Source organism: Schistocerca piceifrons, chromosome 1, assembly GCF_021461385.2.
Source record: "Schistocerca piceifrons isolate TAMUIC-IGC-003096 chromosome 1, iqSchPice1.1, whole genome shotgun sequence".
Taxonomy (NCBI): Eukaryota; Metazoa; Arthropoda; class Insecta; order Orthoptera; family Acrididae; genus Schistocerca; species Schistocerca piceifrons.
In genome coordinates, this window is record NC_060138.1 from 288404984 (window position 1) to 288418070 (window position 13087).

The 13087-nt window shown below is 39.5% G+C and overlaps 1 protein-coding gene across 1 annotated transcript in view; it reads right to left on the minus strand.

Moving 5' to 3' along the window:
• Nucleotides 1–13087, minus strand: part of LOC124780708 (KAT8 regulatory NSL complex subunit 3) — a 167873-nt gene that overhangs the window by 20248 nt on the left and 134538 nt on the right. The window contains exons 13-14 of the mRNA XM_047253802.1: nucleotides 10858–10949; nucleotides 183–633 (exon numbers count right to left, since the gene is read on the minus strand). Coding sequence (XP_047109758.1) covers nucleotides 183–633; nucleotides 10858–10949 — 543 coding nt within the window. The remainder of the gene's footprint in view (nucleotides 1–182; nucleotides 634–10857; nucleotides 10950–13087) is intronic.

Below are 13087 nucleotides of genomic sequence, written 5' to 3' on the forward strand. Positions count from 1 at the left end.
TTTATTCCAACGAATATACAAACATGTTTTCTTCAGTGGATTGCCTTTATTTTTGAGGGATTTTTTTTAATTTTTTAATTTATTTATTTTTTTTAATAAGAAACAGCAATTGTCTACATTAGATTAATCAGATTTGAGGAAAGATATATCAGTTACGCAACATGTACAAAATATAACAGTACCTTTAGCTTGTTGTCCAGCAGTGGTTGTAACAGGACTAACTGCAGAAGAGGCCTGCCCCAAAAGCAAGCTAGAGGCAGAAGAGACAACAAGGCGTGCAGCACCACCTTGCAGTAGAGATGACAATGATGTTAGCTGATTGTCAGGTAGAGTTTTTCCAGTTGCTGCTCCCACTGTGCGTGCATGCTTTCCTTGTAGGCTAACACTGGGCTTTCCAGATCCCCTTCCACCTACACGAGTCTCCGCAACTCCTATTCCTCCTGATGACACGACACCTCCTTGAATTGTGAGTGAAGTGCCACCAGTACCACGGCCATGTGCCACAGGCTGCCGTTCTGTTTCAGTCAGCTGCTGCGAATCACTGCCAGCCACATGTCCTAGCCTTAGAGGACCTAGTGGTGCCAAACTGCCTAGTGATCCTAAATTCACTGTAATTCCATTTGTCGCACTTCCCTGTAGGAGGAAAACAACATGAAAATAGGTTTCCAAACAATTTTTATGTAGTACATAGTATTAAGTAAACAAAAAACTAAATTCCATGAGGATAACAGTTTATTTACTGAACTCGAGACTAATTCACACTCAGAGCAAGAAGAAGAATATGAAAGTGTCAATTATTTGTCATCAAAATTATTAATTCTTTTATTTATCTTTTGGACAGTACATACAATCAATCACATATAGCATAATGGAAAATTTTGGACGAGTTGTAAATAACTGAATGAGAGCAAACAACTTTCTATCACAAAGAAACAGCATTCTACAGCGAGCATTGAGATAAATGTAGAGATTGTAGCTTAGCTATCTATCAAATAATAGTTCACGTGTGCAACACCCTCCTCCAACAGCCCCAATTTTTTTAATAACACAGCCTGAGTGGATGGCCTGAGACTACAAATAAACCACAAATGAAGCCAGAGATCTGCACATACTAAAACAGCAGAACTGAAAAAAGAAAATCAGTGGAAAGTAAGTGATTGATTACAATATAGTGACACTATTAACACCCAAAAGAGCTAGTTAATAAAGAAATGCTATACTTTGTACTGATACACAGCACTCTATGGGACTGAGATATCACTACACCTTCTTATCTACAAATGACATCTGCAACAAAAGTAATTTATTCAGCAATAAAACAACAATATAAATTAATATCTCATTAAATATTCAGACATTGTGGATTGTTTTATTTTATTGTACACGCGGCAAGCTATATTGAATGATAACACATGTCTTCAGCATGTGATGGTGGTCATGGCAATTTGGCAAGATGAAATACCTGCTCGTACATGACAGTAAGTAATCCATGGATCATTGTTCCACTCTGGATATGTGCTGACTTCCCCAGAAAATGCATCACAACAATACAAGTGTCTTGAAAAGAAAGCTAGAGCACCATCTGTGTGAGAGAGAGCTGTCATAGTCTGAGGCACAAACATCTCCCATTTGTGCAAGTTATTAATTTATTTGATGCCTGGACAGATATGTCCAATGTTAGATTACAACTGGTACCAAATGTTTATTTCTGTGGTGTACAAGAGGTAAGACTTTTTGAGTTTATAAGAATAAATACAACAGTAATGAAGTAGAGAAGATCAATGTGGGCAGCACACTATCAAACTTCTGGTAAGTACAACAAACACAACCACCTCACATCAGAAGCAGCAGTTACACTGCAACTGTCTACTAATTGGTGTTACATTTAATTTTCATGTGATGACTAGCTAATTTCAACACTTACCAAACATAAAATAAAGTACACTTGCCTACTAATGAAGTTCACAGCATATGGTGAAAAACCCAATTCAACAGAAAAGAGTTAGTTCTGCAGAGCTGAGTCCACCCTGTCTGACAAGGTGCATCAAGTGAAATCCTCTTTCTATATAGTCTCAATTCTACTAGAATACATCCTGATATTAGTGTTGTAAGATTTTTTTTATGACTAACTCTTCCTATTTAGAAAAATTTCTTTACAAAAATCTCTTAAATTTTCAAAAATAAATAAAATGTCTTTCTCAAACAATGGAAAATACAGGATGGAATGTAGCAACATTACGAGAAGGAAAGTTGTTACCCACCATATAGCGGAGATACTGAGTCACAGATAGGCACAACAACAAAAAAGTGAGAGAGTCTTTTTGCACTTTGAAGTGCATGGCAGAAGTATGTGTCCTACTGTACCAGTTATTAGGGTCTTTTCCTGTTCTATTAACATGTGGAGTGACAGAAGAATGATTGTTTAAATGCCTCAAAGCATGCTGTAATTAATTTAATCTTGTCCACATGATCCTTATGTGAGTGATACCTAGGGGATTGTAGTAAATCCCTAGAGTCGTCATTTAAAGTCCATTCTTGAAACTTTGTAAGTAGGCTTTCTCACGTTAGTTTATGTCTACCTTCAAAACAGTGCCAGATCAGCTTCTTCAGAATCTCTGAGACATTCTCTCATATGTCAAACAAATCTGTGGCCATTCATGCTGCCCTTTTCTATACATCTTTAATATCCTCTTTTAGTCCTATTTGGTATGGGCCTCATGCAGTTGAACAGTAGTCCAGAACGGGCTGCTCAAGTGATTTGTACGCAATCTCCTCTGCATAATACTGATTGCACTTCCCTGGTATTCTACCAATAAACCAAAGAGTATCACTTGTTTTACTCATGACTGTGCTTGTATGGTCATTCCATTTTATATCCCTAGAAAGTGTTACACGCAGGTATTGGTATGACTTGGTCAATTCCAACTGTGACTCATTGCCATTACAGTCATAGAAACCATTTTGTGAAGTGCACAATTTTACATTTTTGAACATTTAAAAAAAGTTTACAGTCACTGCACCACTTTGAAATCTCACCGAGTTCTGACTGAATATTTATGCAGATTCTTTCAGAAAGCACTTCACTACAGACAACTCCATCATTTGCAGAAAGTCTGAGGTTATTATTAATTTTGTCAGCAAGGCCATTAATATACAACATGAACAGCAAGAGTCCCAACACTTCCCTGGAGAACATCCAAGGAATATAATGTGTCCTTTTGCTTGATACCACTTTGATCATACTTTTGATAATAAGCATATATGTGCTACTGAGTAAAATTTTTTCGAAAATCAAGAAATACTGCATCTACCAAAGCCATCAGTATGTCAGATGAGAAAACTGTGGGTTGAATTTCGCATGATAAATGTTTTTGGAATCCATGCTGATTGGAGTGGAGGAGGTTGCTCTGTTCGAGGTATCTCATTATGTTTGAACTCAGAATATGTTTAAAGGTTCTACAACAAATCGATGTCGAGGATACTGGATGGTAGTTTTGTGGATCTCTTCTATTACCCTTCCTGTAAATGGGTGTGCTTCTTCCAACTACTGAACATATTTTTTGTTCAAGGGATCTGCGATAGATTATAGTTAGAAAGAGAGACAAAGCAAGCGGGAATCTTTTTACTTCCTCTCTTCTTCTGTCATCTGCCTCCTTAAATTCATTTTATTTTCATTTATGACTAATTACCATTAACATACATGAGTATAATCTGCATTTCCATAAAAGAGAAAGGCTGGCCCTCAATACAGCACCATATCTCATTTTGTGCTTAGTTTTGTGTATTTCATCAATTTCCTAATTTACTTTGACTACTCCTAGTTAATATCTTTCGTTATAGGTGAAATCAGTAATTGTTTTGTGACTTAAATTCTATTGTTGACTTATAAACAAATATAAATTCTGTACTAGTTATAAACATTTGGAAGAAGAACTACTAGCATTATTAAAGTATTTATTTGGCTATATTCGAAAATATATTTGCAAAACCAGAACTCAATTAATTCCAAAGCAATTATCAGTTTTGTCAAAAGTATTGTTTGTATAACTATATCTGTTAATTTTATCATTTAAACAAATAATTCAGCTTAACCCTTGCAGTAGAAGAAACTGTTTTAAGTAGGAATTTTTCTATATATTCAGTTAATTGAATGAGTTATGTTTTAATTGTAGTTTCTGTAACTTAAACATCGAACAATGTATAGTTCCAGTGCCCATTATTGTGAGGGTATATAAAGGCTTGATTTTTGGTCCTGAGACAGATCAATTTTCGGATGAGAAACCTGTATTGGTTAGATCAACAACAATGCATCAACTTAACTACAAAATAAGTGTAACACAAACAGGTCGTGTGTTAAAATAATGACAGTGTCTGTTCAATAGTGCCACACATACCGCATTATTCTGCAGGAACTGTGTGATTAGGTTTTTTACTGTGCCACAGATGTTCAACGGCAAACTACTGTAGCAGTATTATGCTGACGTTTGCCTGCAAACTATTAATGAGGCTTATCAAAAGTTAATCAATAGCGAACTGGCCATATTAACTGTGTAATATCAGGGGGGGTGGGGGGGGGGGGGGGGGGGGCTGCGAACAGTGAAAGTAAAGAATTGTGAAACTCAACTGTTCAACTGCCAGCTACATCATTTGCAGTAGTCAGTGTTGAACTTCCACCCCCCCCCCCCCCCCTTTCTTTTTCCCCCATTTCTCAGCCAGTGTAACAATGCAGTAGGCAGACACTGAGGACTACCAACAAAGAAATAAAGCAGGTGAATGCCATGAGGGGGGCTAAGTCAACCGCAAATTCAGTATAGTATCTGATACGGATTCTATTGGAGCTTCGTTCTATTTTAACAATTCCAACTGTCTCTCAACACCACTGACACTTGTTTCATTCATCTTCGTAGTAGTACGGGGATTAAATTCGGACAATTCTTCTGCAGTTCACTCTGTAAAGAAATATTTGAAAATGGAGTTACCCATTTCAGCTGTTGCTTTGCTACCCTCAAATTCAGTTCCTGTCTCATTCGCTATTGGCTAAACACTAACTTTTGTGCCATTAAAAGCTTTTACAGAAGACCAGAATTTCAATGGGTTTTATGAAAGATCCTTTGACAATATCCTGCTACAGTTGTCATTGAAGGCTTTACACACTGCTCTCTTGACAGTGAAATGCTTTGAGCACCTCTCTATCTATAGTCCTATGCTTTGTTTTACACTTATTATGCAGTAGTCTCTGCATATCTATCATGCAGTAGTCTCCATACATGTGAGACCAATGAGGTGTATTGTGCCTGTATTGGAACATATACTAGTTTACCTATGTTTTATTTTTTACTTCATTTGCCTCAGTAGTTTATGTTAAAGTATGCCCACAGCAATCAAGCCTGTGAAACTAGCAAGAAAAGATGAAAAACATTAATTTTCTTCAGTTTGTAAACACTCTTATTGGATGTTTCATCAATCTTGTACTGATTGTCTTTTCCTGTTTATGACAGAGAGAGGACATGAATTTCTGTTTAGTTCACTAATAATGTGAAATATATTAACCCTTATGTTATGAAGTCAATGAGTCTTACTAGTTCCTTATTTCACCTGCTCTATCTATCTGCATCATTGTTAAATGTAATACTTCATACAAGCAAGAAATTTAAGCATAGCAAGCTGGATGTCATAACATTGTATTCAAAGAAGAAGAGGAGGAGGTAAATAACTTCAGGCTCAAACAACTATCAACTAATAATACAATATTATACGTTGGAAAATCATAAGCCTGACTGACTGGAGTGTCGTAGCTGCACTAGACTAGCTAAGACACATGCTCCCGAGCAAACTTCCATCATAATTATTATTCTTAAAAGTATTGCTTGATCAATAGATGCTTTAACTGATATAACACAGCTCCATTCTCATTACTTTCTTCAAGTAAAGTATATCTTCCTGACACTCCTCTGCTTTCATTTTGCCCAACCTGTACATTAAAGCCTCCCAAAGCTGGCAATAGGTTTTACTTTACTACATGTACTTTCAAGTAAAAATAAAAAAAATAAAATAAAAAAAAATAAAAAAAAGAGAGAGAGCTTGAACCATAGATGGAGTGAAACAGGGCGATGGTCTCTCTGGAGCAGTATTTAACTTAGCACTGCACAGTCTGATACAAAAAACAGACAAGAGAGGGACAATAATCATGAAATCCAGTTAAATCTGTACATATGCAGATGACATTGCAGTTATGGCAAGAAATGTAAACACCCATAATGAAATGTTTGAAATAATGAAAGCAGGAGGAGTACAAATTGGACTTAATTATAAATGAGAAAAGACAAAATACATGGTAATGTCCAATTCTCACAAGGCATGACCTGAAGACCTCTAATAAGTGTTTTAAAGCTTGTAGCTGCTTCCATTACCTATAGCTCTGGCCCGGCATACCAGCAGTGGCTTCAAGTGTGGTGATGCCACACTTATGCCTGGTCTTGCACAGTGCTCTCTCTCTAACATTTGAAAATGGCAATTCTTAGCATCAGCAGATGCCCAGTTTGAGTGCCAGCTGAGTGTCAGTAACAAGATGGTGTGCTGATTTTGCAGAGTTTTCGTTTTCCCTTCCTTACTGATTTATTACTTTTGGCAATTTTACTTGAAGTAAAAAACATATTTTTGTTACTTGTGTAATTTATTTACTGAGTGAAAGTATTAGTGTAAGTTGAAAATGGAAGGGCAGAAAGAATGAGAGATTTCCCCTTTGCCATGTGGGTCGGATTAGCAAACAACTCCATTAAGACACACTTTGACAGCATGAAGAATGTGACTGGAAAAAGCAACTGAGTTTCTGCAGCAAAGCAAATCCACAATGTTTATCAATACTTAAAACATCTTGTAGATAATGCTGGTGAAGTGTTGGCATCTACACGCACCCTCTGGAAAGATTAGCATAAGGTATATGTAATCAGTAGCAATGATATCGAAAAATGGTAGTGATGATATCAAGAAATGCAATACGATGTAACAAAAAAACAGCCATTGTAAGAAGAAGCCTTGCTGATGTACAGGCTATTTGTGCTGGAACTTATGGCATTGGTTTAAGAACCATCTAGTGCATGTGTTGTGAGGGGAAAATCCCCATGTTCACTTCTCCTAGGAAAAATATAAAGCAACACAGGTCTTTAACCAAATTAAACAACTTTGATAAAGGCACTGTCAGGTGGACAGTCTAAGAATTTTACGTCAATGGTGAATATCCAACATCAGGAAAATCGAGAAAAAAGGTAACGGGGAGCTACTAGAGGTGCATATTAAGCAATATAGGATTTAAATGCAAGCTTCAGAATGATTACACAAGTTTTACTTCAACACAATGACATAGTAGCCTCCAGAATTAAATTTTTGCAGACGATGAACTTGCTGCAGTCTTCAGGTGATATGCAACCTATACTCTATGAGGATAAAACTTCACTCAAAACCATCTGGTAGTATTCAAGCCCAAGTGGAGGCCTTAAGGTAACTGTTGGTAAAGGGGCCAGATTGATCATTGTGCATGTGGGGTCAGCAATGACTGAATTTCTTAAATAAAAATAAAAAAATAAAAATAAATACATAAATACATTAGTTTACAAACAAATCAGAAGATTATCATTAAGAAATGGACACAGCTAAGTTAACAACTGGTTTGAGGAGAATGTTTTGAATTTATTGGAGGAAGGTTCAATTATCATCATGGACAATACCAAGTATCTTTCCGTAATCATGAACCGAGCACCGACAATGAAAACACAGAAGGCTGACATAGCATATTGGCTAACTACACAAAACACTGCCTTCTCACCTACAGAAACAAGAGCTGAGATGTTGGATAGGGTTCATTTAAATGAAGAACAACCTATTTACGAGCTACCTGTCATAGCACATGAGAGTGGACACCAAAGTAGAATGCTTACCACCTTATCACTGCCAGTTCAAGCTGATTGAGCTCATCTGAACCCAAGTCAAGAGAAAAGTAGCCATGAAAAATAACTGGTTAAAAATTGCAGATGTTGAGCACTTACTTCAGGGGGCCCTGGAAAACATCACAACAGAACAATGACAGAAATGTGTTCGGCACGTTGTCGATGGCAAGGAGGTTTTGATAAAGAAGTCATCTGAGACACTGTAATAGAACCCATAGTCATCAAACGTAATGAGGACTCAACAACAGACAATGAGAGCAATGAAGAATAAGACATAAGAAAAATGGGATGAGGAGGGTGAGCCAACTGAAGACAACCGAGATGGGTCATTTGAAACATTTTACACTTCTCGCCCAATATACTGTGCTATTATAACATCAACATTTCGTACATAACAGTGTAAGAGAATAATGTATTGTAACCAAATCATATTGTCAGTATTTTGAATTCATTCACGTCCAAAACCCATATACACCACACTGGATTCCATAGGGAACTGGTGTGCTCAGCGGGTATATAGGACTTTGAATACAAGGTAGGCACTTAGAGCAATAAGTAACATAGCAATCTGGTTTTATCGCAGATCTAGATTTCAGCTATTTTACAGATAACAGCAGTGCATTTGGAGTATGTCATAATGATCAATTAAGCTTTTCATTGGTGTGCTAATTTTCTTGATATTCTAGTAGATACACTATATGATCAAAAGTATCCGGACACCTGGCTGAAAATGACTCGCCAAGTTCATGGCGCCCTCCATTGGTAATGCTGGAATTCAATATGGTGTTGGCCCACCCTTAGCCTTGATGACAGCTTCCACTTGTGCAGGTGGTGGAAGGTTTCTTGGGGAATGGCAGCCCAATCTTCATGAAGTACTGCACTGAGAAGAGGTATCAATGTTGTTCATTGAGGCCTGACACAAAGTCAGTGTTCCCAAACATTCCAAAGGTGTTCTATAGGATTCAGGTCAGGACTCTGTGCAGGCCAGTCCATTACGAGGATGTTATTGTTGCGTAACCACTCCGCCACATGCTGTGCATTATGAACATGTACTCGATTGTGTTGAAAAATGCAATCGCCATCTCCGAATTGTTCTTCAACAGTGGGAAGCAAGAAGGTGCTTAAAACATCAATGTAGGCCTGTGCTGTGATAGTGACACGCAAAACAACAAGGGGTGCAAGCCCCCTCCACGAAAAACACGACTACACCATAACACCACCGCCTCCGAATTTTACTGTTGACACTACACACACTGGCAGATGACATTCACCATACCCACACCTGCCATTAGATCGCCACATTGTGTATTGTGATTCGTCACTCCCCACAACATTTTTCCACTGTTCAATTGTCCAATTTACACGCTCCTTGCACCAAGTGAGGTGTCGTTTGGCATTTACCGGCGTGATGTGTGGCTTGTGAGCAGCCACTCAAGCATGAAACCCGAGTTTTCTCACCTCCCACATAACTGTCACAGTACTTGCAGTGAATCTTGATGCAGTTTGGAATTCCTGTGTGATAGTCAGGATAGATGTCTGCCTATTGCATATTACAACGCTCTTCAGCTGTCGGTGGTCTCTGTCAGTCAACAGACGAGGTCAGCCTGTACACGTTTGGGCTGTACGTGTCCCTTCACATCCCCACTTCACTATCACATCGAAAACAGTGGACCTATGGATGTTTAGGAGTGTGGAAATATCGTGTAGAGATGTAAGACACAAGTAACACCCAGTCACCTCACCACGTTCGAAGTCCACAAGTTCTGAGGAGCACCCCATTCTGCTCTCTCACAATGTCTAATGACTACTGAGGTTGCTGATATGGAGTACCTGGCAGTAGGTGGCAGCACAATGCACCTAATATGAAAAACGTATGTTTTTGGGGGTGGCCGAATACTTTTGATCACATAGTGTATATTTTGATCCCAATATGCATTTTTGTGACCAATTTACACACATTTCCAATTCATATAGACATATAACACCTAATGTTGTATATAATAATTTTTCCCACATCAGATGGCAAATAAGGAATTCAATGACATGGTTTTTAAAAAATTTTCAAATTAAAGCAATGTATAGTCATATTGCTTACATTAAGACATGACTGACACAGCCTGAATCAATATTTCACTGCAAAAACACAGTTACAACGAGTTATAGAGGTGGACGTGACTATGAAGTGCATGTGACTGACAGTCCGGCAAAAGCACTCTAATAATCACCCACCAGTACACCTGACTAGAACTACTGATTTACTCTTAACCAGTGAAAATAATATGAGATTATGTATTAGAGAATGGATATGAGCAGGAAACAGGCCCTGTTCTGCAAACTTACTGGCATTTAAGAATTCCCTATTTTAAAAAACAACCAAGTTTAGAGTATAGTACTTCCAGGTACAATCAGTTGCTACATATGGGTTATATATCTGGACAATGCCCGAAGCAGATATGAATAATGTAAGGGCATTCGAAAGAAAAACTCTGTGAAAAATTTGTGGGCCTGTGAGAGAGGCAGATGGCTAGAGAGTAAGCTACAACCATGAAATACAAGAGCTTATAAAAATAAAAAACACTGGTTAGGACATACAGCGAGTCTGACAGGATGCCCAAACAAATTATGAAAGGGTGACTGTATTCCACCAAAAGCAAGGACTGATCCAGAGCTAGATGGCTGGACAATGAGACGGCTGGCCTTACCCAGATGGAGATCTGAGGATGGAAGAAAAATGCAAAGAACAGAGTTGTATGGAGGAAGATTGATGATTAGGCCAAGGCCTATCAAGGGCTGTAGTGATGAATGAGAATGAGAAGAAGAAGAAGAAGAAGAAGAAGTAGTAGTTCACCCTGTATGTATTAAAATATTTAAAATACTGAAGAAGTTTTACACATTATATAATTTAATTACTAACCTGCTCAGATCCCACCTTCTGATTTGTCCATTTTGTCTCTTGAGATCCCTGCAACTTCTGTAATCCCATTACCCGTGATTTCTGACGACCTCCTAACAACAACACAAAAATATATATTTATAGCATCAGGTGCAATTAAATTTAAACCAAAGAGATGTGAAATAACTTTTTTTATTATTCATCTGGGAAACATTCAAATTTATTCAGTGTGATGAAAGTATGCTGTCTATAATGAGTGTTTTAAAATTTTTCCCGATTATACTACAGCAATCCCTGCAAAAAGCATGTCTGTTGAATTTGCTGCACTATCAGAATACATACAAATCATTACTAGAGGGAACATAAAGTCATACCCAACAATTCCGTATGGCATGTTAACATAGGTATGTTTCACTCCACAGCACTGACAGACTGTGTTCTCTTTCCTCAGTGCTGCCACAATGAACATGATGCCAATGCCAAACTGAGATACACTGCTAAAAATGATGCAGCACGGTACTTAGTTAATGATACATTCTTGCCTTTTAGAATATAAATCCAAATAAATCCATCTGTGCTGTGATGTTGATAACAATTTACATGTGAAACTAGTTGTGATGTGCCAATTGGCCAAACAGTGGTGCTGAATGATTCAGGATGTTACAGAGTCAAATACTTACGTCTACATAACAGAAGATGATGTGGCGAGAGTTGTGAACTGTTTAACACACAAAACAGTGATCCACCACTGACATGTACAAATTTGATTCACTAAAGCATTCACATCACATGAAAGCGCCAACATGTTCAGCAACAGCGGAATTATAGCACTGGGCCTCATGCACATTCCCAACGCAGCAATTATCAAACACCTCTGCTATCCGACACATTCCATACACGTTATTAACAGCACCATACCATGTCATATTTTTACGGGGGAGAGGTGGGGGGGAGGGGCAACTTATGAACTCCGGCAGCCATTCTGAACAATATTTACCCAGTGTGAGAAGCACAAAAACCCAACATCCAATTGGAAAACTCTTCCTTTTTTCCCTGTGTACTTTCAAAATGTTATTCAATGCATACGAAATTTGTGGTTGATATTAATGATGTCACAGGAAACACTTTTTATACACTCCTGGAAATTGAAATAAGAACACCGTGAATTCATTGTCCCAGGAAGGGGAAACTTTATTGACACATTCCTGGGGTCAGATACATCACATGATCACACTGACAGAACCACAGGCACATAGACACAGGCAACAGAGCATGCACAATGTCGGCACTAGTACAGTGTATATCCACCTTTCGCAGCAATGCAGGCTGCTATTCTCCCATGGAGACGATCGTAGAGATGCTGGATGTAGTCCTGTGGAACGGCTTGCCATGCCATTTCCACCTGGCGCCTCAGTTGGACCAGCGTTCGTGCTGGACGTGCAGACCGCGTGAGACGACGCTTCATCCAGTCCCAAACATGCTCAATGGGGGACAGATCCGGAGATCTTGCTGGCCAGGGTAGTTGACTTACACCTTCTAGAGCACGTTGGGTGGCACGGGATACATGCGGACGTGCATTGTCCTTTTGGAACAGCAAGTTCCCTTGCCGGTCTAGGAATGGTAGAACGATGGGTTCGATGACGGTTTGGATGTACCGTGCACTATTCAGTGTCCCCTCGACGATCACCAGTGGTGTACGGCCAGTGTAGGAGATCGCTCCCCACACCATGATGCCGGGTGTTGGCCCTGTGTGCCTTGGTCGTATGCAGTCCTGATTGTGGCGCTCACCTGCACGGCGCCAAACACGCATACGACCATCATTGGCACCAAGGCAGAAGCGACTCTCATAGCTGAAGACGACACGTCTCCATTCGTCCCTCCATTCACGCCTGTCGCGTCACCACTGGAGGCGGGCTTCACGATGTTGGGGCGTGAGCGGAAGACGGCCTAACGGTGTGCGGGACCGTAGCCCAGCTTCATGGAGACGGTTGCGAATGGTCCTCACCGATACCCCAGGAGCAACAGTGTCCCTAATTTGCTGGGAAGTGGCGGAGCGGTCCCCTACGGCACTGCGTAGGATCCTACGGTCTTGGCGTGCATCCGTGCGTCGCTGCGGTCCGGTCCCAGGTCGACGGGCACGTGCACCTTCCGCCGACCACTGGCGACAACATCGATGTACTGTGAAGACCTCACGCCCCACGTGTTGAGCAATTCGGCGGTATGTCCACCCGGCCTCCCGCATGCCCACTAT